The following is a 25,473-nucleotide window of genomic DNA, read 5'->3' on the forward strand; positions in this document are numbered from 1 at the left end:
TGACATCTTTACTTGCATCCACATATATTGAGGAGATAGGCGTTCTACTTGGGGGTATTTGTAGGGTGTGGAAAGCATTTTCTGAGGACCTTACCAGGTCTGTCATAAGGGTCGATCAGACCTATTGGACCTCACATTTTCACTCGTTTCTCTCTGCTGGACAATCAGAATTTTGTGGGCATTGGTGCATTGGGTTTGGGAATTCAAGACAATCATTTTAATACCTCATTGTGAGCTGAAGACAGTCCATTTTAATTTACCCGGGACCTGCAACTCAAGGGCATAAGGCGGCCAGCTGCTAGTGGGGGCGATTTCATCCTTGGAGCCTCCAAAAATCTTTGGAAAATTCCTTGATGTTCGCTGAGGGATACTCTCCAATTTAGCATCTTCAAATCAGGTTTTTGACCAATAATTGATAGCAATAATAATGGTTTTTCTGAGTACTAGTGTCCAGACTTTATGGCAGCCATTAATAGGGTTTTCATTTGTCAATCATCCATGAAGAAATAAGTTGTTTTGCTTCTCTAAAAAATTGAAACTGTATTCAGAATGTTATGACAGCATTATTCAATTTTCAGTTGTTTATTCTGAAACACGCATGACAAGTGTTTGTTGTAATGTCCATTCCATACTAAGATGCATTTGAGGTATATTACTTCATGTTAGTTTTGTTGTATGTCTTCCTACATCAATTGCAATCAGAATATATTAGATTTCAGCGTGCGTGCAAACTGTTTGACAATATTGCTTGAGTTCAACTACACCTTTTTACACCTACACTAGTAAGGGATATTACATCAGTTGGGCCAGGTTTGGGTTGACAGAGAACTCATGAATAATATCCCGTTGATGTTAGTGTTGATTTTGACTGGAGATTTTAATAATCGCTTGCAATTATTAATTTATTTAACAATAAAGTTAAGTTATAAAGTGAAATTAAATATTTAACTTTATTAATGTGGGAACTTAAGTAAAGGGAAAAGTTATTTAAAAATTAAAAGTTCCCTTTCACTAGAAGTATTTGGAGCCTTGAATATTAAAAAGAAAAGTGTATATATTTATCCCACATTGGCTGGAAAAGTGTGTGAACTCTCCCAGGAAAGTTATAAAAGACTCTTAAGAGTTCATTTTCAGCTGGCTTGGTTGTTGATGAATTGGATATTGTTTATGTTTCTGATTCTGAAGGAGTTGTGGCTTCTTTTTCTTGGTTTGTGAGGCTTGCCCACCACTGCTTTACCACCATCCCCCTGCCATCCCCTCATTATCCCCAAATTTAGGCCCTTGGTTCTCCAGTCCCCAAAACTGGTTCCCGGATCTACCCCATCCCCATGTCAGGAAATTTTGTCGAACTATGGTTCAACTTTAATAAAGTAATTAATTAAATATAAGTTGTTCGTAAACTAATGAATTTAAGACAACTTAATTTAGTTATTTAAATATTTGCCTTACAAATTCCTCACTAGCCCATGAGAATTAAACAAGCTAAGTGTCTTCATTGAACACTCAGTCCCAACATTACTGTTTACTGCTACAACTGGTAAATTAAATACAGACAATAATAACGTACATGATAATGCATACCAGACAAGGCAGTAAAAATATATCTTTATTCGCACATGCAATTATTACAGAGAAGAGACTAGAGATGGTCGGCCAAGGATTACAATAGATCCGACTATACCGTACTACTTCCTTGGCGGTACACAACATATATAAAGAACCCGACGATTGCCGAGAGGCACACAACCGTCAACCACCCGACACATAACTACCCGAGAGTGACAACCCACTTAATACAATTAATTAATACATTGGCAGATAACAAATAAAACCATAGGCATTTTATGCCGTCTACGACAAGTAAGCATCAAGTAACATCTGAAAAGACTAATGCCAAGAGTGTAGGAAATGACTTGTACTAGACAACCCCAACTTGTAGTGTACCTGCCAAATCAAAAGGGTGTTTGGGGCCAACGACCCCAATGGGGTCAAGGGGCAGCGCCCCTTGCGGGGGTTTGGGGGCAGTGCCCCTCGCGGGGTCTCGGGGCAGTGCCCTGGGCGCTCTCCCAGTCGCGGTACACGGCGGGGTCTCTGGGGAGCGCCCTTGCCGCCAACACCAAATTACAACCTTCAAAACCACACGGAACTCCATGGCGCACATGATTTTTGTGATTTTTTGAGACGCCAAAAACATTGTTGATGAAGCCAAAAAATAGATCTTTCAACCCAAGTGGCATTTCCACGTACACCTTGGGATTTTTACAAACTTGCGGCCGTGACTCATTCTTCACATACAAGCTTGACTGGTTTTCTACGTACAGTTTAGTGTTTCCCTCCAATCTTGTACGGATGTCTGCAAATTTTTTCCTGCTTCCTTCATGCCTCGTACGGATTCCTACTGTAGGGGTTCCTGTGATCACCGTGTGTATTTCCCCAGCCGTACAGAATTCTTCATGAGTATCCCGTATGGATTCGTATGGTAGTTTTGCAACTTGGTAATCCGGTACGGATTCGTATGGTGACTTCTCCCTTCGTGCATTGTCTTCATGTCGTACAAACCTGTATGGAATTTTAATGACACCGTCAATGTCCTTCCTTCTACTTATAGAATTGTACGACCATTTGTGTTTTGCATAGCCAAAATGTTTTCGTACGGTTGTGTGTGGCTTCTAAACTCCATCCCTTCCTCGCTTTCGTACGGTGCGTACTGTTGTGCGTTGCACACGCTCCCTGTCGCCGACAAGGTCGCCCTTCCTGTTTTGAGCTTTTCGTCTTTGCCTTGCTGAGTTTCACGCAGAGTGTCTCGCGTCTTTTCGAGCGAGTCTGCGACTGGTCCGTAAAGTGATGATGTCAAGGAAGTGAGCCGATGAATCCTCCCTGCTAGTCTAGCTCTCGGGCATGAGCGCCAAGAGTTTGTTCGAAGTTTTGAAAATTGCCTTGGATAGGCGTAAGGTGGCAAAAATTGGCGAAGCCCGCCAGGCAAGAGCAGTGCGTCTAAAGGTCGCACGAGGACCAAAGTCGCCGTTTCTTTGCACAAAGAGCTATGAAGCAGACTGCATAAGGTTTGTCTCCGCGATGTTTGTAGGATTTGAATGAAGGATGACTTTCGCCTGCTGATGAAGGAGTGAATTTTCTGGCCAAAATGCCGAAGTTGCAAAACTTACCCAAATGTCTTAGAATTCCGAAGCCTCCAAGATCCAAATTTTTAGAATCTGGCGAAAACTGGTCTGAGGTGCGAATATTTTTTTACGTAAGTTTTCAAAATTACCTTATAGGCCAAATTTCGGACCCTGCGGCGAAAATTTCAAAGTTCAATGTTTCCAATTTGGTTCGAAAATAATGTAAGATCCTTTTAAATTTGCAAAAGGTAACTCCAGGTCTGAAAATCACTTGAAACCCTCATTTTCGGACCCTAGGGGCAAAGCTGGATGCGTGAAAATTTGCAAAATCATTCTTTAGCTCCGAAAAACGCTTTAAATGTCCATTTTCGGACCCTGGGGCGAAATGTTTAAAAAATGCGATTTTGCAAAATATGTCCCAAGGTTTGAAAAACCACTTAGGCATCCATTTTCGGACCCTGGGGGGTAAGCTAAAAACGTAAAAAGTTGCGAAATGATGTTTAGGTTCGAAGTTTCTTTAAAAAATTCGCAAAATGTGTTTTAAGCTCCGAAAAGCACTTGGGCGTCCATTTTCGGACCCTAGGGCGAAAAGTGAAGGTGCAAAATGTTGCAAAAGTGGGCTCAAGGTCCGAAATCACATGAAATCCTTATTTTCGGACCTTGGAGCGAATATTATAAAATGTAAAAGACGTGAAATCTCGCAAAAGGACCCTCTAGGTCCAAACTTCGCCTTAAGTCCTCATTTTCGGACCTTGGAACGAAATATGAAAATGTGAAAGCGTCGAAAATTTCATAAAACTCTTCCAGGTCTGAAGTTCACTTTTATCCCAAATTCGGACCCCTGCTCCGAAATTTGGAAGTGCATCGATTTTGCATAAAACGTCTTTTGGTCCGAACTTCGCATTGAATCCTTATTTTCGCACCCTGGAGCCGAAATTAAAAGGTGACGAAGTTGGCGAAACATCCAATACCCCTGAGATTTGCTAAATCATTCCCTAGGTCCGAAATTTCGATAAATAGAAGCGCGTTGAACTCCGAAGTTTGTCTTAAAATCGCGAAAGGGAGTTTAAATTCCTTCAAAGCTCCGAAATTTAGAAGCGCGTTGAGGTCTGAGGTTAGTTCAAAGTTGCCAACAGCGAGTTAAGGGTCCGAAGTTTTTGCGAAATCATTAAAATCTGAAAATATCTCCAAGGTAGCGAGAGCATCCATAAGCTCCGAAATTTGCAGGATCATCTTTTAAGTCCAAAGTTATACTTGCAAACAATGCCAGTGCTCCGAAAACCTTCAGTTCGCCAAAACCCAAGTGCTCCGAAATTCGCCAGAAGCCTGAAAATCGCGAAATATGAAGCGCAAAATTTGCAAAATGTTATTGATCCAAAGTTTACCCTTGGGATTGAATAGAAGCCAAAGTTAAATTGCGAAGGGCCTCCGCATTCGCCAAAGGTCCGAAGTTGAAAGGTGGCATCATTAGAAAATTTAAAATTTCTCCATTTCTCCAAAATAGCTGCGCGCAGGCCCAGATTGGGAAATTCAAAATTTGATAAACCCCCTCCGTGCTGCTGCATTTCGTGCGAAGGAGATCACGACAGATTTGAAACGAAGACAGAGCCATTTTGTGTAAATCATATTCAAGGTAAGGCGTTCTGTAAACTTTTCCAAAGCATCCAAATTTAAATTGCCAAATTGCCCAGGGTAAAAACCATTTAAAATGATAAATTCTCTCTCGTCCATCAACCGCAAAAAAATTTAAACCAAAGAGATAACTGTTGAAGTTCGAAACTTTGCAGGATCATCCGTTCATTTCACGCGGCAAGGTCGGGCAATCTCTCGCCATCCGCTCTCATCAGGTAAGTACGCTTTGTCTCGTATGATCATTTGAAAATGCTTAAATCGAATAGACAAATGCGTGAAATTTGATCAAAATGCTTGAATTCTTGAAATCTGCATCTTTTTCGCTCATAAAACGTTGTTCAAAGCACCCGAAATTTAGAATTCACCCCTAAGGCTTCGCCAGAAATTGCATCTCTTTTCAAACTTAGGAGAACTTTTCATGCTTTGTCTCTGTTGAAATTAATTCAAAATCCAGAAAGTGTTAAGTATAACTTCGCAATAAAAAATCTTCATGAATGCTGTGGTTAAAATTGATCAAGCCCTTTTTAGCTAGAAACGTCGCCGCATGTCCAATCTAAATTTTAAATTAATCCCGGCATGCTGGAGCATTTTTCTATCTAACCCGCCTTGCTTTTCTTGTATCACCTCGTAATCCGCATCCGGTTGTGCAGGATAAATGCCTAAATCGGCGGTGGAATCATAAAAAACGCCTGCTGCAGCCGAGACATCGCGAGCATCCAAATCAGATATCCCGCGTAAGGTTGAAAGGATGAAGTACCAATATCAGAGAGGAGGATTGAGGGAGTCGAAGGTTCAGAGCATCTGGGACAATATCGGTGATACCGACCTTGGCCATATCGATATTCAAGACTTCAGGAATCGGGTCTTCTCACCCAACGCGTATGGCAGGCCTAGGCAGATGGTGGAAAGTGGCATCGCCCAAGCAGCGGGATTTCCTCCAGCAATACAGAACTATGAATTAGTAGTAGAGGCTGCCTGACATTATGAACCGAATTCCAGACTAGTGCTCCTCGAGAATATGACCATCGCCGACTTCTCTCCTAAGGCCATTGGTGATGCATTTGACATCCCCTTTCCAAACAATCCCACAGCTACAACCATAGATGAAGCACAAGGGGCATATGATATGAATCCGGCCCGATGCAAAGCACTGATCAACGAAGAATGGTTCAAGGAGAAAAGGCCTTCAAGCGCCAGAATAGTGAAAAAGACCCCCAGGAGTGATTTTCATAATGAACATGGGGATATGGTCACATTACGCAGCCGAGTCATGGGACTTCCTAAGTCCAACTACTTTGAAGAGTGGATGTTCTATTTATAGAGCAGGTCTTCGTTGGGAAGTCTAAGTTTGACTGGGCCTAGATCATAAGCGATAACATCCACACTTAGCTGATTGAGCTCGAAACGAAGAAGTACTTCACCATGACCTCTTATTTGGTCTATATGTTCGACAAGAACCAGCCACTGCCAGGATTGATAATGAAAGGTGAAATCGGGAATGGGCCCGGTCAGGTGAAGGTCTACGATTGTTACCCATAGCTGCACAACCAAGATATAGCTCAGAGGGAAAAGAACAGCCCGACTTATGTAGTTGGCCAATATGAGCGCGTCAATGATGCCTTCACAATGCGCCTGGTCAGGATGCAGGGGGGATTACACAGAAGGCTCTCAGAGCAAGCTACTACTCTAGTACAAAGGTATGGAGCCTGGTTCATTTAGTTCCCAAGGTTTTCCTACATCTGAATAGCTGGCTTCGATGGTGCCCCTCTTCGACTTCCACGGTACCCAACCAACAAAGTAATTCTTATGGAGGTTGCAAGGCAGTCACGCCCGACCGACATCTTACTCTGAGAAAGCAAGCAGGCTGGATTCACATTTCCTATGATCATAGGCAACCATGATGTCCACTTGAAGACCCCTACCCTAACAGAGGAGTCCCTTGCAGAGCTGGCCTCTTATGGCCTACAGGACCATTTTCCAAGGAAATATTTCGATCATGATAATCTGGCAAAAAGAGCCTATGGTAGAAGATACAGAGCAAAGGAATCAGTTGAAGACTATTGGAAGAATTGCTCTAATGACTACAAGGTTAGGCGACGGGAATATTCTAGACTGAGTGTGTAGTAGATGTGACTCTTTGAATACCGTCAGGTCCAAGATCAGCTCACGGATTCAGGGAATTGCCTCCAGGTCCGAGAATTTGAAGCAGTAAGGCATCTCTTGCCAGGCGTTGATTGGTCCCAGGACCCAATCACTGATTTCGAGGCAGTCATGGCAGCTCCAGCAAGGTACACAGATCAGTGGTTGCATCAGCAGATCGAAAGGCTAATGCATGAGGGAGTCCAGTTCACTTACCACTTAATGGGCAGCCTCGATTCTCAGTCTTCAGAAGATGAAGGAACGTCTAGTGTGCCCCGGGAAGGAACTGAGAAACCAGAGAAAAGAAAGAAGGCTAAGGCTTTCAGAGGGACTCGGACGTCCAAAAGAACAAGAAGGGAAAAGATTCCTATAAAGAGACCAGAGGTCACTTCATCTTCAAAAGACCCCAGTTCATCCGACGATGCTGTAGAATTGGATTGTATACCTGCTCCGCCTCCCTAGAGCGACATCGATCCATTTGAAGCCAATGATCCTCCTGCGCCCGATGTGCTAGACACTGAGCTAAGAGCCCTCGAATTGACCGAACTGGGTAACCAAATAGAAGAAGGAGAGATTCCATCCACCCATGGGGTCAAAGTGCATGAACCTACTCAATAGAGCCGTCACGAGTTGCTGCTCCACAATACAACCAAATATGACTCCATCGTCGAAGGAGAACAAAGGATAGATGAGACTCATGAGCTCGAAAGAGCTGAAGAACGACCATCACATGAGGATGTCAGGCAGTTGTTCAACGAAATAGGGGAGAATTCAGCTGCAAGCAAAGGGCTTCACACCTCTTTCACTCCTCCGGTGGCAGGGCAGCTGCGAATCTGTGGTGAGTCAACTGAGAACGTTAGAGAACAGAATGCTGACTTGACCTTATCATCAACCCAAACAGTGCCTCAAGAGTGGCTGATTGCCAAAGCCCAGCGCAAGGCCGCCACCAAACCACCCATTGATCTAGAGGATATCTTCTCGCGTATAGATCAAGCAAAAGCTAAGGGGAAGAAAAAGCCCAGGGCATATTCTAGAGTGACCAAAGACGAGCAAAGGAACCACACTTCATATTGCCACCCCGCCTGTAGACAAGCCAGCAGATCAGATAACATTGGCAGATTATAGCATCACAGCTGTTCCCATCGGACTAGCTACCAAAGAGCAAGAAAAAGAAGAATTTAAGGATTCAGTACAGAATATACTCAGGCAGCTCGAAGAGATCACAGCGGAAAAGGACATGTATCGGGCCCGTGCTGAGCAAGTTGAAGGATACATCGATCAACTCCTAAGGCCATTGCACAATGCCTCCGAATCCCATATTCCCCCGACAACATTGGCACAAAGGACCACAATTGAATTTGAAGGAGTACGGGACACCGCAAAGGCCGTCAAGGAATGGATGCAAGACATCAAGAAAAAGGGAGAGCAGATCCTTAAGGAAGTAAAAGAAATGGCCCTCCATCGAGAGCTCACTCTAGTCAAGTTTTTGGAGGTAAAGAAGGAATCCCTTCACATGCACGAAGTGGCAGCCACTACCCTTCCCCTCATGAGAGCTTTTTTTTGGACACACGTGCAAATTCCTACATTGTCCGCCATTCTAGATCCTCATAGCATCAGTGTTCTTAAGGAGTGGTACTGGACTATATCACCATGAAGAACGACAACAAAGAAATTATTGACAAGGAAAGTGATGCATGTGAAGTGATTCTGGGAAACATGCAAGAACTAGGTAAGACCATCCTCCGATCAATGGTTTCAGGATGGATAAACGACTTGTCCGATAATGCAATCCACCCAGACTGGGAACAAAGATTGGGGACGGATAAGATTTCCTATTCCACTAAGGACTTGAGTTTTGCTAGTCAGTTCCATTCAGACATATTATGCTTTGAGCGTAATCGCTCCAGCTGGAAGGACGGTTTAAAGGACGTGGACTAGTATCTTGAAGGCATGCAATACAAAATTCGCCATCCTCCCATGCCTCCATTCAGTCTGCTCTTCCAGTTATGTATCAGCTTCCAGGAATACGTTCGCGAGGAACAGGCGGCAGGTCGTGATTTATGGCGGGAATACCTGCATGGCAAGCATCAATTTCTAGAAAAGGAGTGTGAGACCGAAATAGAGAAAGTAATTTCTCAAAAGTGCTTTTTTCCCTCTAAATCTTAAAAAGTGCACTTTTGCACAAAAAGGTGACAAACTTTTGGTCAACAAATGTAAAGCTTTATTTGATGCACCTTTTTGGATTATTTCAAATTGCTGTAATTATCCCTTTTTGGGTAGTTATTGCCCATTTTGGGGTGGTTGTTGATATTTGCCTCCCATTTATGGGTATGGGCAGCCATGCTTTATGGATGAATTTGGGCCACTTGTTTAGATTAAATCTAGGCCATTCATCCTTTTTGAAGCCTATTTAAGGGACTGGTTTTCCCTCTTTTTGTAAGAAGTTCTTGGATTGTTGCGAAAGCTCTGGAGAAATTTACAGGAATTAATGCAAAGAATTAAGACTGTTTTCAAGTTTCCTTGTGAGTGCATGGTCTCCTTCTTCACTTAACTTAGAAATCTTTCAGTTATGTCTATTTATTTTGCATAGCGTTTTTCAATCAAGCATCTAATAGAATCTTTGCAGTCCACACCATTAGGGAACGGCTGATTGCCTTTCTTTCTGCATGGTTAATTTGGACCTTTCATGCTTAGTTCGGTTATCAAACACATACTATGAATGTAGAAGTTCTAATATTGTACTTGATAACATGAAAATCTTGTTTCTCCTTTGAAGATTGCACTAGATTTATGCAAACATTGTGCTTGAGCAGCTGATGATGTTTAATCTAGTTTCCTGGAGGTGTCTGTCTGCTTGACTGAATTTGCTATTTTAGTTAGAATTTACATTTCATGTCTCTCTCTCTCTCTACCCTTCCCTCCTTTTTCCCCTTTTTTAATTCAAAAAACTCTACAGTCCTATTAAAACAGTATCAAATTAACCAAAATCATCTGATAGAAAGATCATAAAAGTTCCAGGGAACTTATCTATAAATTACCAGTTCAACGTAAGTCCCCCTTGTGTTTCTAGCATAAACACATCAAGCCACTGAAAAATCCTGCAATCAAGACCTGACAAAAGAAACCTTGAGGTAGTCTCTTTTGATCAAACTTAGAAAACAGCATTAGAGACTTCCTTATCTCAAGAGAGAGTAGGATAATCAATTGGCTATTCTATTCTGCGTTGGCCATATGGAGTTTGCAGCAATGCGATTTCAGACACGTCAACACGTACAAGGTCTTCTACTCATTGTGGGTTTCTTGTACGGATTTGTACTACACTACTTGCGAATTCTCCCAGGCAGTCGATTTTGTTTTTCGTACGGGCTTGTATGGTTGCAAATTCCTTTCGCCTTTTATCTTTCCTACGGACTTGTATGGATGGAAATTTCCCTCGCCTCCTACCTGCCGTACGGATCTCCTGCACTTAGCTTCTCTAGTTTGTATGATGTAGCTGGGGCTCTTAGCTTCGTGCTGTAACCTCCTCACGTTGGTGCAACCTAGGGTCTCAGGTGCCAATTTGCTCTCGTTTGCTGTGAACCATATGGCATGCGATATGAACTTAGTCAATCCTTCGGCAACGTTACTCTCGGCTTATGGTATTAACTTCTTCGGGTTAGCTCCACAAGGTTGTACGACATCCAATTTCTGATCCTCGCTCTACGAATCTTCTTTGTATGCCTTAGACACTTCTCCACTCCCACTTAGTGGCCTCTGTTTGTACAACTCAATTGGTAATTGTTCGTACAGTCCATGATCACTCGGCAACTGTTCGTACGACCCAACAACCCCAACGCTGGATGTGCACAGATGAATATCGTACGATGGACTTTGCACTTCCTCAATTCGGCCAATTTGTAGCATGTTACTGGCGGGGTGGAAGACTTTGTAATCCTCCATCTGCCAATGAAATAATCCATTTAGAGAACTTGTCTCATCCTTAGCGCAATTTTCTAATTCAAGCACCCCTTCATTGTTGGGTTCCATGCCTTTCCTCTCTTCATCCATGCCAAACTCTCCACCCTCAGACTCTGAGTCGGAGGATGCTAGTTCTTCACTCACCGCCTGGTTCCTCACGTCAATCACATACTTCCTCCCATCACTCTTGATCGAGAGTGTGTTCCGCTTCCAGTTATGATTCGCCTTGGCAGTAATCAACCATCCCCTCCAGAGGAGTGCATTGTACACCTTCTTCTGTAACCGGATGACTACAAAGTCCAAGAAAACATGTTGTGTCCCAATCAATACTTTTTGTGCCATCAATGTTCCCAACAACTGGATGCTGTGCTGGTCGACACCTACCAAATGGAAGGTTGGCGGCCAAAGCTTCAACTTCCCTAGACATTTTCACGTGTCTTCTGGCAGTACGTTTATTCACAAGCCTCCATCGACAATGGTGTTAGTGAATTTCTTCCCCATTATTTCCATCTCGACGACCGCCGGCTTCCTCCCGATGCTTACCATCAGCAACATTGGATCATTGGACTCATTCCCTTCGTGTGATGGTTTTCCCGTCAATTCCTCCTTGTGTGGCTTACATTGTTTCTGGATGACTGTGTCGTCACTGACTATGTTGGCAATTGCCATTATCAGTTGTGGCATAGTTTGAAGAAGGTCTGCCACCTTGATGGGTACGGTTGTTTGTAGCACCTACCGAACTATGTTCTTCTTTGACTCTCGCAATGACGTACTTGCAGTTCCATTGGAAGTTACTCGTTCCTTCGCCAACACTTGTTCTACTTCGGCTTGTTCCTTTTCTGTACCAGAGTTTGAATACATCGCCTTCTTTGTTTGTGCTCTCGTGATTGCCAAAACTACATCCTCTTGTTCCTCCACGTCCAGCAAATTAATACCGTTCTGCTTCGGGCAGTTGGTATCTTCATAGTCACTTGGTCCACACCATTTGCACAATAATTGTATGTTATCTTTATTGTTATGGCAGTTTCTCGCAAAGTGCCCCCATTCGCTGCATTGTCGGCACTTTATGATAGGACGTCCTCTGGAGTCATACTGTATTTGGTTTCGCCCTCGTTGATTTCCATTGCCGTTGGGTGATACATTTTGAGATTTCAATGTGCTAGACTCTCCTTGTGTGAAGAGTACTTGCGTACTTCTCGTCTTCAAATTGTATGGGCACTCCTTGATTGAATGCCCCAACACTTGGCAAATCTCACAAAACATATTTCTAGGACAATTGCCTTTCGTGTGCCCCTCAATTTTGCACTCAGTACACCATAGTTCATTATCTTCTTTGCTGGTTGCTTTCCCAACCTTCAATTCTTTCATCATTCTCAACATATCCCGTCAAAGGGCTCGTACGGTTTTGGATTCTTCGTTACTGCTACCTTCGGTGCTCTCATCATTGTCAATCTTCCTCTTCTCTCGGGAGGAGGTTTTATTTTCACTCTTGATGTCCATCGCCTGATCGTATGCATGAGCGTACGAGGACGGAGGCACTACTTTCATCTTCTTGCGCAGTGAGGGTATCAATCCCTTCGTGAACCACCTCTTCTTCAACCCGTTGACTGGCTGGTTCTCCATCTTGTCCAACAGTTCTTTGAGCCTATGGTTGTAAGCGCGTACACTCTCATTTTTGCCTTGCTTAGTACTGTAGATCTCAGCCACAATCTCGTTGTCATTCCTCAGGAGTTTGAATTCCTCCTGAAAGTCCTCCTTCAGATTATTCCATGTTTTGTGCTGGGCGTCGAGGTCCGTGTACCAATCGATTGCAATCCCCCGAAGGGTGGCTGGAAACGCCCTCAACCAGTAATCCTGATCATCTTGGCCATTTGCCTCCCAAATGGTTATGCATGCGATGCCGTACGGGGTCCTCCGACCCATTTCCCATGAACTTCGGCAGTTTTTGCTTCTCTTGGGTGTTCAACATTGTTTTCACTCAGAAGGTACGTGTGTCTTCGCCTTGTGTGCCAGACTTGGTTGGACTGTTTCGACTGCTACGTTCCAGTGCTTTCCCTGCACTCTTGGCCACGTAGGCATCCTCTACACATCCACCTTTAGCATACCCAACACTCTGAGTACTTCCAGGTGTGTCGGACCTGAGTGAATTGTTCCGACCGCTACGTTTCGGTGCTTTCCTTGCACTCTCAGACATGCACATGTCCTCTACATGTCCACCTCCAGCGTCCCAACACTCTGAGTACTTCCAGGCTTCGACTCGTCTCTGTGCTCCTTCCGGCCGAGGGTGGGCCGATCACCTAATCACTTGGTCTTGACCACCTTGTGGCCTCTTCTCACCTTTAATAAGATCTACGGACATGAATCACTCAAGGCTAACCTGATTTCTTTTAAGGCAACGGCGCCAAAATGTTTACTGCTACAACTGGTAAATTAAATACAAACAATAATAATGTACATGACAATGCATACCAGACACGACAGTAAAAATATATCTTTATTCGCACATGCAATTATTACAGAGAAGAGACCAAAGATGGTCGGCCAAGGATTACAATAGATCCGACTATACCATACTACTTCCTTGGCGGTACACAACAAATTTAAAGAACCCGACAGTTGCCAAGAGGTACACAACCGTCAACCAACTGACACATAACTACCTGAGAGTGACAACCCACTCAATACAATTAATTAATACATTGGCAGATAACAAATAAAACCATAGGCATTTTATGCCGTCTACAATTACATGAAGGGAAATGTTGATTGCTATTATCTTAAGAACAAATGATCAATGTAGAAATATTATCAATATCTATAAAAATAGTTATTTTTATTAGAGACTGTTGGCATATTTGTCATTGATGTCACCCCTGCACGTACAGTTTGCATTGATGACCCTGCAACCACAGTTTGATAAAAATCAGAAATCTACACACAAAAATCCGTTCAGGCTGTTATTACAGAGATCAGTACTAAATCTTTAGCATTCTACCATTCTCTGTGTTTGCTGTGCTCAGATTTGCTATGTCTTCTTCTCATATTGGTTAAGAGATTGAATGAATACATATATTGTTTGAGGGTCTGAAAGAATGAATACGTGGAGTTTTGTGGATAATAATGCTTATGTGAAGTGGTGGCAGTTTCATTTAATATACTTGGAGTTGATGTTTTTGGCTTTGTAACCATATGGTGGTTGTAACTGAGTTACAACTAATCTTTGCATCAATGTTTAGTTGTCCCATGTATCTTTGTTTTAAAACAAATAACAGTAAACTTCATTATAATATATGTTCTTAGGAGTAAAAGAAGACAAAATTGGTTTTGATGTTGTTGTAACTACCGTAGGTAGTTCTTTCAATCACATGTAACTTATTCTTAACCATCATTTCTGGACATTGTTTTAAAGCCCTTTTGGGCAGACTGTTTGGAAGTGAATCTTTGGCTATTATTGTGTATTATGTTGGAGAAAAATACAATACGTTTTTTCTGAAAACATTAGAAAGTGTCAGCGATATGATATAAAGAAGGATTATGGTTTGGAAGGCCTGAAATGAAGTGACTATGATGCAAGTAAGAGTGGTACAGTTCTTTATGTTTTGCAGATCTTATTGATAAGACAATAACACAATAAGATTTCAAATTGTTTCTTTTGTCTTGGCTCAGATTTATGATGAGATATTTATTATGACAGTGACAGTATATTAAACTGCAGGTTGACATTTTTTCTAAGTGATTTGAGACAGGGCTACTGATAATTTCCAGATCTTTAATCTCTTTCTGATTTTGACTTGCAGAGATTCAGAGTTTTTTAGTATCATTTTCAGAATATAACTTTGCAAATATACAGAGACATTCAATATACTTTTCAGAATATTATCTTTGAGATACTTGGAGATATTTGATATGCAAATCAGTTTCTGGTTTTTAGCGTGTTTATATTTTCAGAATATGCATACTTATTTGCAGGTTATAGCCATCTGTGGTGTGTGAATCAGAACAGTATTTTTGAAAAATAATATCATTCAGATTGTAACACATTCTAGACTTTGTCTACCTTCAAAGTTGTAATATCTTGGATTGCAGATTCAAAATCAGAGATAATAAGTTTTATTTGTAGTTTCCTTTTGGTTGGTGCCATAAGGATTCTGAGTTGGTGCTCAGATTGTGGAGTTAGGGTGTTGAAAGAGTTGGTGCTCTTAAGATAGGGGTTTGGTGACTCCTTAGGGTTGGTGCCCTTCGAGATTGTATTTGATTTTAACTGTGAGGTTGGATTAGGACAGTAGATCTTAGCAGCGTTACTCACTGTGGTTTTTCCCATCTTGGGTTTCCATGTCAAATCTTGTGCAGTTGTTCCTTGTGTGATTGCTTTGCATTGTTATTTCAGTTTCAGTTTAAAAGCAATTTTACAAAAGGATTTAATTGATCAAAAAGCTTTAAGTTTCATTTACTACTGATCACTCCCCACCTCTCAGTAGTAAACCTGTGTTCTACAGATACATGACACAAAATTTTAGTATCACTCAGTTTTATTGATTCTAAATCAGTAAGTATTGTTACTTCATTATTTATTTTAATTCTGTCAATGAGTTGAAACTATATTTGCATAGAATTATCCATCTATCCTACTTCAAATGACAAGAGTCCTGCATTGCAATGATCAGATTCAAGACCATGGTCTTCTTGATCGGTGTATACCATATAGGCTTCTGGGAGGATGCAGAATTAGAGGGGAATCATAACTTAATGTATTTCAGACTATCAAATTTTATATTTTGTCTCTGGATGGTTTTTTGGTGCATTCGTTACCAGTTTAATGAGTCAATGTTGAAGACCATATGTGTTAGTTGATAGCAATATAGTGGTTTTGTGCTATCTCGATTGTTGTTGACAACAATAGAAAACAAGAAATCCTCAATAGTGTAATATTTATCTGCTAGTTTCTGGGTATGCAAGTTTGATAGTGTACTTTTGTTTTTTGCAATGCTCCTCACCGAGGTAATATGCAATCAGACTTAATGGTTTTGTTTTCATCTTGATTGCAGGCAGTTTTTATGATTTGTGCTGTGGCTGCAATAAATCCTTCACACAGGTATATATTTATTGTTTCATAAATTGTTTGTTTATTTCCATATTCACTGCATGCTTTTAGGCTTTACATTGAGATTATTTGATGTTAGGTTATTGATATGTGCTATACTTGATCGTCTTGCAAAACAAATTAATTACGTTACGAGGTTCAAGGTGAGAGTTCCAGTGCAGATATCAATCCGTTTCAGTAATAGTCCTTGTGCTCTCATTCATACAACTGTGTGTATTTGTTCTTGTTAAGATAAAAGTTTAAATTTCCCGCACCAAACATGTGATATAGAGATATGATGACAAGTGTATTTTTGTGTAGTATCTGGAGCAACTAATGAGGTCGATTCTCTCCCGTTGGATAAAAGCACAATTGAACCTAGCTGCTTTAATAGAGGTAATACCGAGCCATATTTCTCTACTTCCTGTTCAAATAGCAATGCTATTAAATAAGTTCAGACTTCCAAATTCGTAGTTAATATTTCATCTGATCTACATTAACCACATGGGAGATAATCCATTAAAAATATTGTAATGATCATTAAAAACTGAAGTACAATTTTTTCACTTGATATTACCAAAAGGTACAAGGATGTGCATGCATGCACTTAAAGTACAGAAGTGCTTGACCAATGTTGGAATCCAATATAGGAGTCTCTATTAAAATGTATTATTAAACAAGTCTATGACTCTGTGTTTCAATTCATATATTCTCAAAATTGTTCAAGATATCAAACATTTTAATGTCAGCAAGATCCTCAATATGATGAGAATCCATGGAAGCTAACCCATAGCATCCTGCATCCATGATGACAGTCAAATGTATATTGGACTTCAATGAGTTAAACATCTCCATGCTTTAGATAGGATGTTGCATCTAATCAGTTTGTATCATTAGTTTCCATTAGATCTCCTTCCTTCATTATGATCCTTATCAATAGTTATAGTAATCAATTTAAAGATAAATAATTTGGTGTTTCCACCTCGAGCAAGTTCAGTTATTGACCTAATTTACATAAAGAGAAGTTCACTTATTTAAGATAGTCAAACAATACTCAGGGAACCTTACTTTTTTGAGTGAAATAGAAGTTTTTAAATTCAAGATATTGAGGACTAATGGATCTCATAATAGAAGAGATCTCGAGTAATTCTTTTTAGATAAGCATGAAGGAGATCTATCCAGCTCCTATGGCTATCCGTCTAAAGGGTAAAGTTACATTCTTCATTCAACACTTGTTTATTTAGATTCTAATGTGATTACAATTCTCCTGAGCAATTAACTTTATATCACTAAGTTTAAAGGATAAGCTTATCTTCGTTTACTACCGGATTTCCTTGGTGTGAAAACTTAGTGAAGGACCTACATATTTTTGGTTAGTATTGGTCATCTTAAGACTAGCATTTAATTTCACTTTAGACATAACATTGTCCAATCAAGTATTAAGGATAGTTTATTTAAAATTAACTACTTATGCTCAAAATGTGACTTGAAAGAGATGATCTTCATTTAGTCTATGGTGTAGATTCACCACATGTACTCAACAAGTTTTCCATGTGGAGTCACTAGATGTGGGATGACTATTTACATAGATGCACTACTCGCCAATAACTCGGTGAGTTCTCAAAAATTTGTGAGTTTTTGGCTTAGGCGAGTAATAACGCCATCGACTCGCTGCCAAAACTTGTCGAGTTTTCGGTGATTATTTTACCTACAAAAAAGGGGAGGCAAAGCATTGGGATGTTGAACCAGAGCGTACGGAGTTGAATGATTCAATTGCCCACCTTGATGCACTTGAGGTTGATGATGATGATCATGAGCTACCTAGTGATCATGAGGTTGCTCTTGAGGCTGAGATTGTTAGTCGATGCTAGTGGCACTGTTTGTGCTTCTAATTTGCTAGTAGGAGGATGATGATATGTTTGATGACTTTTGATGATATTTGATTAGTGATGGATGATTGTTAATGTTGACATTATTATTTTTGAATTGAAACATTGATATGGTGGTGTATTTTGGCATTTTGCTATGTTATTTGGACTAAAACATTAATATATATGGTGGTGTATTTTGTTGTTACTTTATTATTAGCATCGTTGATAGTGGTGTATTATTTACTTATGTGCTGCTGCATATATGTATACATTTTTTATTTCTTATTTTTATATGTTTTTGTACAGAAGAACCCAAAGTGAACCCGAACCCACCCCAAAATTGTTTTGAACTAATCTGCGAACCCAAATGTGAATCCGAACCGGTACCGGAAACTTAGTTGAATAGTGAATGAAAGAAATAGGGCAAGATTTGTTTTCCACAAGGTTTTTCTTTGAAAAATGTGTAAGCATTAGGGAGACCTTTTCCCTATGCATCTAGAGGAGCATGATTGTTTTATGACAGATCCAAAAGACTGTGTAGTGTTGGATAAAGAAAAGTACAAGGATTACATTACATAACAACACTCGATATGTATTTAGAGGATTAATTACTAGGTTCATACTTTGGGCTCAAATAAGGTTTTCACTTTTCAATTTCCTGAGCAACAGTCCAAACTATCATTACCAACCACCCAAACTCATACTTGAATAATGACAAACCAATCATTACTTGAATAATGCTTACTCCATGTTGCGATTCTAGCAGATTTCTTGGGCAATTTTCTTGTCCATACATTCAATCCCACAAGTTATCAATTCTAAAAAGTACGATAGAGGTATAGAGGATGATCTTTCCTTGTTTCTAGACAATCAAATCAAATTTCAAAGGAACCTTGTTTTGTAGAGCATTGATAAGGATGATGGTTAGGTTTTCTTTGCAACATGGATTTCATAGCAGTTTTGGGTGTTTTCTTTTGGGATATTAAGGACCCAAGAGTCCTCATTTTTTTGGGAGTCCTATGTTCCAACATATAGAGCAAAATATAAAAATGCACTTCTTTGTAATAGATCTTCTGTTCTTTGAAGTGTGAATGTATGTTTAAATCTTTTAATTAATAAAGACTAAATTTTTGCGTCGTATGGCTGCAATATTGTGTATCTTCTGAGTTTAAGTTGTATTCTATGGGTTTAGTCTCTTTTATGTTTGTTCAAAGCTATTTTTAGACATCTTGCCCCTCTCGTTGATGTATTCTTTCTATATTTTACCTCTTAACGATGTTTTATTGAAGTTGTGTAGTCCATTTTCAGTTTTGAAGATTATCTTATGCTTTTAGTTAGAACCTAAGTTTTGATGCATCACTGTTTTTTCTTTTCTATGGTCTTTTTTCCCCCTTTTCCCTTGTGAATCATCAGAGTAGGAGTAAGTTTTAGTTTTGAGTTGGATCAACACTTGCATCTAGGCTTAGAATGGAGCCAAACTATTCTAGAGGTTTGATCTCAAGTTAGCAAGGTACCACAGTTGAGAGATCATTCCCATTGTTGTTTTGAAACACTGATCTGGGTTTAGTTAGGGTGCAATTTTGGGTGACAACAAGTAGTACACCCAAGCTCTAAGCAAGAAGCTATCTTGAGATGGGAGTGAGTCTTCCAACCTCCTCTTTGCCCCACTAAACTTTGCTACGGTCAACATTTTAGAAAACTAGAGTTTCCTTTATAGAAAATTTATTGATTTACATATCTCAAATAAATTGGTTTATTTGGAATTTTGTTTTGAACTACAGGGCTTTGCATTGGTAACTTTCGTTTTTACTTGGTGGATTAATTTTAATCTTGGTTTTGGCCAGTGTTCCACGGGCGTTGGGGACGGGGGGACGGGGGGACGGGGGGAACGCGTTTCCGGGACGGGGGGACCAAGGGCCTAAATTTGGGGACGGTGGGGGGACGGCGGGGGGGACGGCGGCAGGGGGGTGGCGGGGTGGTGGTGCTCATATACTTGTACATATACATATAGTACTTGAAAAACTAGTTTTGAAAAGATGTATGACAGTATTACAGTGTAAGAATTACATTTGAAATGAGACTATAGGAAATTTGAAATACTAAATCTAAATACCAAGATTTCTAAGTTGTGTTGTTATATGGAGCCTAATCAAACTCGGAGGTTAGATTTTCCCTACTTCTATCGGCGCGGTTTCCCCCTATATTTTTCAACGGGGGTTTGGGGGTAGCGCCCCCAAGTTGGGGTCAAGGGCAGCGCCCCTTGCGTGTTCCCTGTCGCGATACAGGGCGGGGTCGAGGGGCAGCGCCCTGCGAGGCCAAAAATACTTTTATTATTTTCTAAAGGCATCGGGTGTTATTTTTCTATTGGCCCACGTCCAATTAGAGTTACCCCTTAACCCTCAAAAAACTTAAAAACTCACTTTTTTAAAAAATTTTAATTTTAAACATTGCATATAAGTGGGGGCGACAGGAGACGTCTGGGCGTCTCCCCGTCCTTGGAGAGACGTCTGCACGTCTCTTGAAGGACAGGGAGACGCCCAAACGTCTCCCAAGGAGACGTGGAGGCGTCTCCATGTCTCTTTGGGAGACGCCCAAACGTCTCCCAAGGAGACGTCTCCACGTCTCCACGTCTCCCTGGGAGACGCGGGGACGCGGGGACGTCTCCGCGTCCCGGCGGCGTTTGGGTGGCAGTGGCGGGACGGCGGGGGACGTCGCGTCCCCGTCCCCCCGTCCCCGAGACGTTTCTGACGGGGGGACGCGCCCAAAAAGGGGGTGGACGCGTCCCCGTGGTTCACTGGTTTTGGCTGACTTATTAATTTGGACTACATTGGTTCTTGGGCTGGCACCTCCGAAATATGCCTCCTGCTATCCCCATTGCTGAAACACCATGGATCACAAGGAAGATGTGATAATTGACTATGTTATCGGGTATGCCCAGAACCTGCCCCACACTTGTACCGGATGCGTCCCAGTACGTGTTTTCCCAGGGGTACACTTGGGTGCGCCTAGGGTGCATACCTGGGCATACCTGGGCATACCCACCGGTACCCAAAGGTGTTGAGCGCCATAAAGTAACAAAAAAGACATTTTAAAACATTTTTTTTGCATCCAAAAACCCTAAAACACCCCTGAAAGCAACATTTTGCCCAATACGGATATCATTTTTGTCTCTTCACTCACTTTTCTCATTTTGGCATTTTGAAGGGCAGCTGATATATATTATATCGCATGTGACTTAATATTGAAATTCTGAACTATCAATTGGCATTTAATATTTATCTTTATCACTACCATTTTGGCATTTGACATTGATCAATGATGAAGTATCATACTATCAAATGTATTAGTTTTACAATTCAATATATTTCTTTAATTGTTATTTTTATTTTGTGTGTGTGTGTGTGTGCACACCCAAGGAAAAAATTTCCTATCCCGCGTACCCATACCTGATCTCATACCTGTACAGGCAACTTAAATAATTGAATTGTGACAGATGCTACGAAGGAACACTTGTGGCTAAAAATCAAATGAAATGAGAAAACCACACACTCTCAAGTAAATGCTGGTAATTGCAAGGACCATATAAAATGAAGCAGCAGCATTTGGTTTTTATTTGAGGCCATCTTATAATCAACAAAACTTGCCAGGCATTCAACCTCCGTCCATTATTTGTTACCATGGCTCTAATACCAGTTGTTGGATCAGCAAAAGAATATGGGAGATTAAAAATACACCATGACTTTCAGAATAGCACTCAATCTAATTCACAGGATTAGATACATACGTCATACATTGGTCTCATATAAGCCTAGCTGAGAAGCCTCATAGACTACTTAAACACATTACAAAACATCCAACCTATGTTACTGGTATGGGTACGAGAACCTGGTACGTGGGAATGGGCAATTTTTTTTCCCCCTTGGGTATGTGGTTAAACACACACACAAACACGCTACAATTGCTTATTATGATACTAACATAAACACATGCACATAAACACATTGGTGTTTAAGAATTAACTTAATGTTGCTGGTGTTTGGAAAGTTTGTATGTTTGTCTTTTGTCCTATACAACTTTATTGGAATTATTTAACTTTTATGGTCTCTTATACAGACATTAAACTGTTGTTCTGCAGATGCAACTTTGACCTCTTTCATCACTTATTTTTTTGACTGTTTCAGATGAGGGATCTCTTCATTGTTAAGGGAGAACCACAGGATTTTATACAATTTTGTTGTCCAATGCTTCTTCCTCCATTGATTTTGAAAGGAAACGAGTCCGATTTAAACTGGATTGCAATGGTAAGGAGAATAGTTTGTTATATGCATTTCTCTTTTATTCTTAGTAGTTTGTTTTGTTCAGCACTTTATTGCCAGTTACATTTATTCTTTGCAGAAGATATTGAGACTTTAAAATAAATGCATCTGGCATTGCATTGATTGTACAAAGCACTTTTGACAACATGCATTGTAGAAAATGTAACCTCTGTATGATTTTCAAAATTGGCAGTTCTTTTGAATTCTTCCTCAAGTGATCTGTTTTGTTTTGTACTTTTTTAGATATTCTCGAGGTGAAGACTATAAGATATAGATATGTGTTCTTGACCACTAAAGATTCTGCACCATGCAATCCTGATAGTGTCCATCACTGTTCTAGGGAACAGTTGCTAAGTCTAGGCTGTGGGCTTCTCTAATATCTGCTATGTGATGTGAATTTCAATTTATTTGTCTCAACTTGTGCATGCTTTTCAAAATAGGTGGTTCTTTCACCTTCTTTCTTAATAGATAGGATCACAGGTCTAATTATGCTCTTTAGTTTTCTGTAAATTACCTGGTTAAATATTATAAATTGGAGATACGTGTTCTCTAGGCGACAAGGATACTACATCATGAAATCTTGATTATATTCATTGCTGTTGTAGGGTACGGTTGGTATGATTAAACCACAGTCTTCTCAAGTATCTGTTATGCAATGCAAAACTATAATTATTCATCTCAAGTGCCGTTATTTTCTTGAGAAGGCTACAATTTATTGTAATGCAAAAGATCAAGTAAAAAGAAAGCACAGATTACAAGGAACTATAGCATTGTGTAATATTTAACATAGGGTCTAAATGCAGGACTATCAGCTATATATTAGAATTCAGCATCCTCCCATCATAAAGTGTTGGGTCTTGGCAAGGCCCTACTGAACGTGTTACACATCAGGAATTCATATAATTGGCTGCAAGTGCGACATTCAAATCAAACTGCATCTCATGACATACTATGCTTGATATTTTTCTCCCCCCCTTGCATTAAAAAACCAACAAAATGTGCATAATGTTTGTAATCATATTATATAACTGTGAAGTAATGAAGCATTTCTATTCACAAAATGAAACATTCTATTGGCCAACTAGAGATACTTTGATTGCAACAACAGGCTCAATGATTGATGTGTCTGGAAGAAAGTTGAATCCCAGTAGCAAGAAGGCATTTGTCTAGGATAATGAACAGTTGATGAAGCTAATTCATTCCAACTTGCAAATACCTTTTTTGTTTAATTTTCAGAAGTATCTTTTCTTTAAGAATGTAGGATGACTTTATGAAATGAGAAAGATAGGAAAAACGAGAGTACTGCCTTGTCTCTTCTTAAATATAGAAAATGGGGTAGCAAGCTAAGTGGGTTTAATCTGAGGGGAAAGACCATGGCTTAGCGTGGTTGAGTTGGAGTGGTACTGAGATGGGCGACCGCTTAGGTAGTTGTGATGCTTCACTTTTGTGAGCATCACCAAGATGCAATGAATGTTAGGTAGACCATTCATGCTCATGAGAGATGGGTTTGTGTCAACCATTAAGTATGGGTCAGTGAGTTTGACTGAAAAAACTACACAGTTGATTCTTGATGAAACATGATAATTTGACACACTGCGAAAAATACCATCCACTTGTCAGGAGTGCCACAGTTTAGCTGATATATTGAGATATTTTCTAAGTGATAATTTATTTATTGCATCCAAATTGTCTTGGGTGATTTATGTAGAAATCGTTCTCTAATGTTGTTTGAAAAAGTATCTCTAGTTGAGTATTACAGTATGTGGCTTTCATCAGTTAGTCTCCAGTATCGTTCTCTAATGTTGTTTGAAAAAGAATCTCTAGTTGAGTATTACAGTATGTGGCTTTCATCAGTTAGTTTCCAGTAAAAGGCCAGATTTTGAATGGTATTTGTGACCTTGAAATGTCTTTTTTGAGGCAACATATGTTTAATGTTTGATGAACTACTTTGTTTTACCTCTTCTCTTTGTCATATGCATTCTTATAGAGTTTGAAATTTACATTTAGTTGTTTTTGGATTGCTTCAGGTTGCTTCTGAACCTGTGGCAGCTTTAGTAAAGCATCATTTTGCATCAATTTTTGCTGCATGCCTACCTTTACATTGTGGTAACAAGAAAGGTGATCAGGAGAAGGCTGTAGCTGTTCTTCAGGGCTTCATCCTGCGAGTAACAATGATGTCAGAAGATGAGAGAGATGCTCTGATAAAGAAACAGATGGTGAGTAATAAAACACTTTCATCGTTGTATGCAACATAGTGATTGTGCTAAAAGTGATGGTGATTATTCGAATCTTCGAAACTTCTTTATTGCAACAGGATCAGGAAAGATCTCCCTTTTTTGATACAGGTAAATAAAAAGAAAGGGAACTATAGCCCCACAGACAGAATGAAAACTTGAATTTCCCATGGGTCAAGTTGATCTGTGGAGAAAATCCACAGATCATTATTTATGGAATGATACCTGAAGAACTCTGAATTAGAGCTTCAGTTTTTTCCTCAATTCATCAACCCTTCTCTTTGCCTGAGGATAATATGTTTATGGTAACGGATCAGCAAGTGAACTACAATAGATCTGAAACATCTCTGATGCAAATAGATGGAAGAACTGATTCAACTTCTGTTTGGATGCTCAGTTCTGCTATTTTTTCTTATATAGAATGATTTCATCTGTAGCCAAGTAATTGTGGGTGGCTTAGTTCCATGATGATATTTTCATTCCAGTTGCAGCTGGTATACAGTCCTTTTAGTGATTGTAATCGTCACTTTAGGACCTTTTCTTTGGTCTATTTGGACCCAGTATGCCTAAGTCATTGCTGAGCCACATTGTGCCCTTTTATCGTGTTTTAAATCTGATTCTTTATGTCTGCCTCACTCAATTCTGTCTTAATGAGGTTAAAAGTATGACTTAAACTCTTCTTTTGTCTGATGACCTAAGAAGTACATCTGATCACCTTAATCAATTGAGTTATGAATATTTTCAAGATCGATTTGGACAAATTTGCAACGGAAGGAAAGGGGAGTGGACAAAAATGAAATTGGTATTATGATGAGTGTTTTGTGACACTCACTAACACAGAATAAAATAGTAAGTATTCTATCCTCTCTTGAACAAGGAAACCTCAAATGCTAAACAACATGATCAAATAAGGCAACTGTTTAGGAAAAATGAACTGGTAAAAAACTCTCTATTCATTAACTGAGAGAATGTTACAATATATAGAAATGGCAAAACACTGTAGAAATTAATGGTATTACCTACCTATATCTACCTAATATTGTAGATACATTAATGAAATCTAACAACCTAAGTTGACCATTAACAATATAAGAAATTATTATTGTAACACCCTCCCTTAATGGT

At 40.1% G+C, this 25,473-nt stretch overlaps 1 protein-coding gene across 3 annotated transcripts in view; it reads left to right on the forward strand.

Annotated features, from left to right (window-relative positions):
- LOC131038950 (serine/threonine-protein kinase ATM) overlaps positions 1-25,473 on the forward strand; it is a 417,584-nt gene that overhangs the window by 132,397 nt on the left and 259,714 nt on the right. For all 3 annotated transcript variants that reach the window (XR_009104579.2, XM_057971562.2, XM_057971563.2), the window contains exons 28-32: positions 15,893-15,939; positions 16,028-16,091; positions 16,249-16,323; positions 21,980-22,099; positions 24,142-24,330. Coding sequence is in view for 2 of the 3 variants with exons in the window: in XM_057971562.2 (XP_057827545.2) it covers positions 15,893-15,939; positions 16,028-16,091; positions 16,249-16,323; positions 21,980-22,099; positions 24,142-24,330 (495 nt within the window). In the remaining variant the exon portion in view is untranslated. The remainder of the gene's footprint in view (positions 1-15,892; positions 15,940-16,027; positions 16,092-16,248; positions 16,324-21,979; positions 22,100-24,141; positions 24,331-25,473) is intronic.

The sequence above is a fragment of the Cryptomeria japonica genome, chromosome 3 (genome assembly GCF_030272615.1).
Source record: "Cryptomeria japonica chromosome 3, Sugi_1.0, whole genome shotgun sequence".
NCBI lineage: Eukaryota > Viridiplantae > Streptophyta > Pinopsida > Cupressales > Cupressaceae > Cryptomeria > Cryptomeria japonica.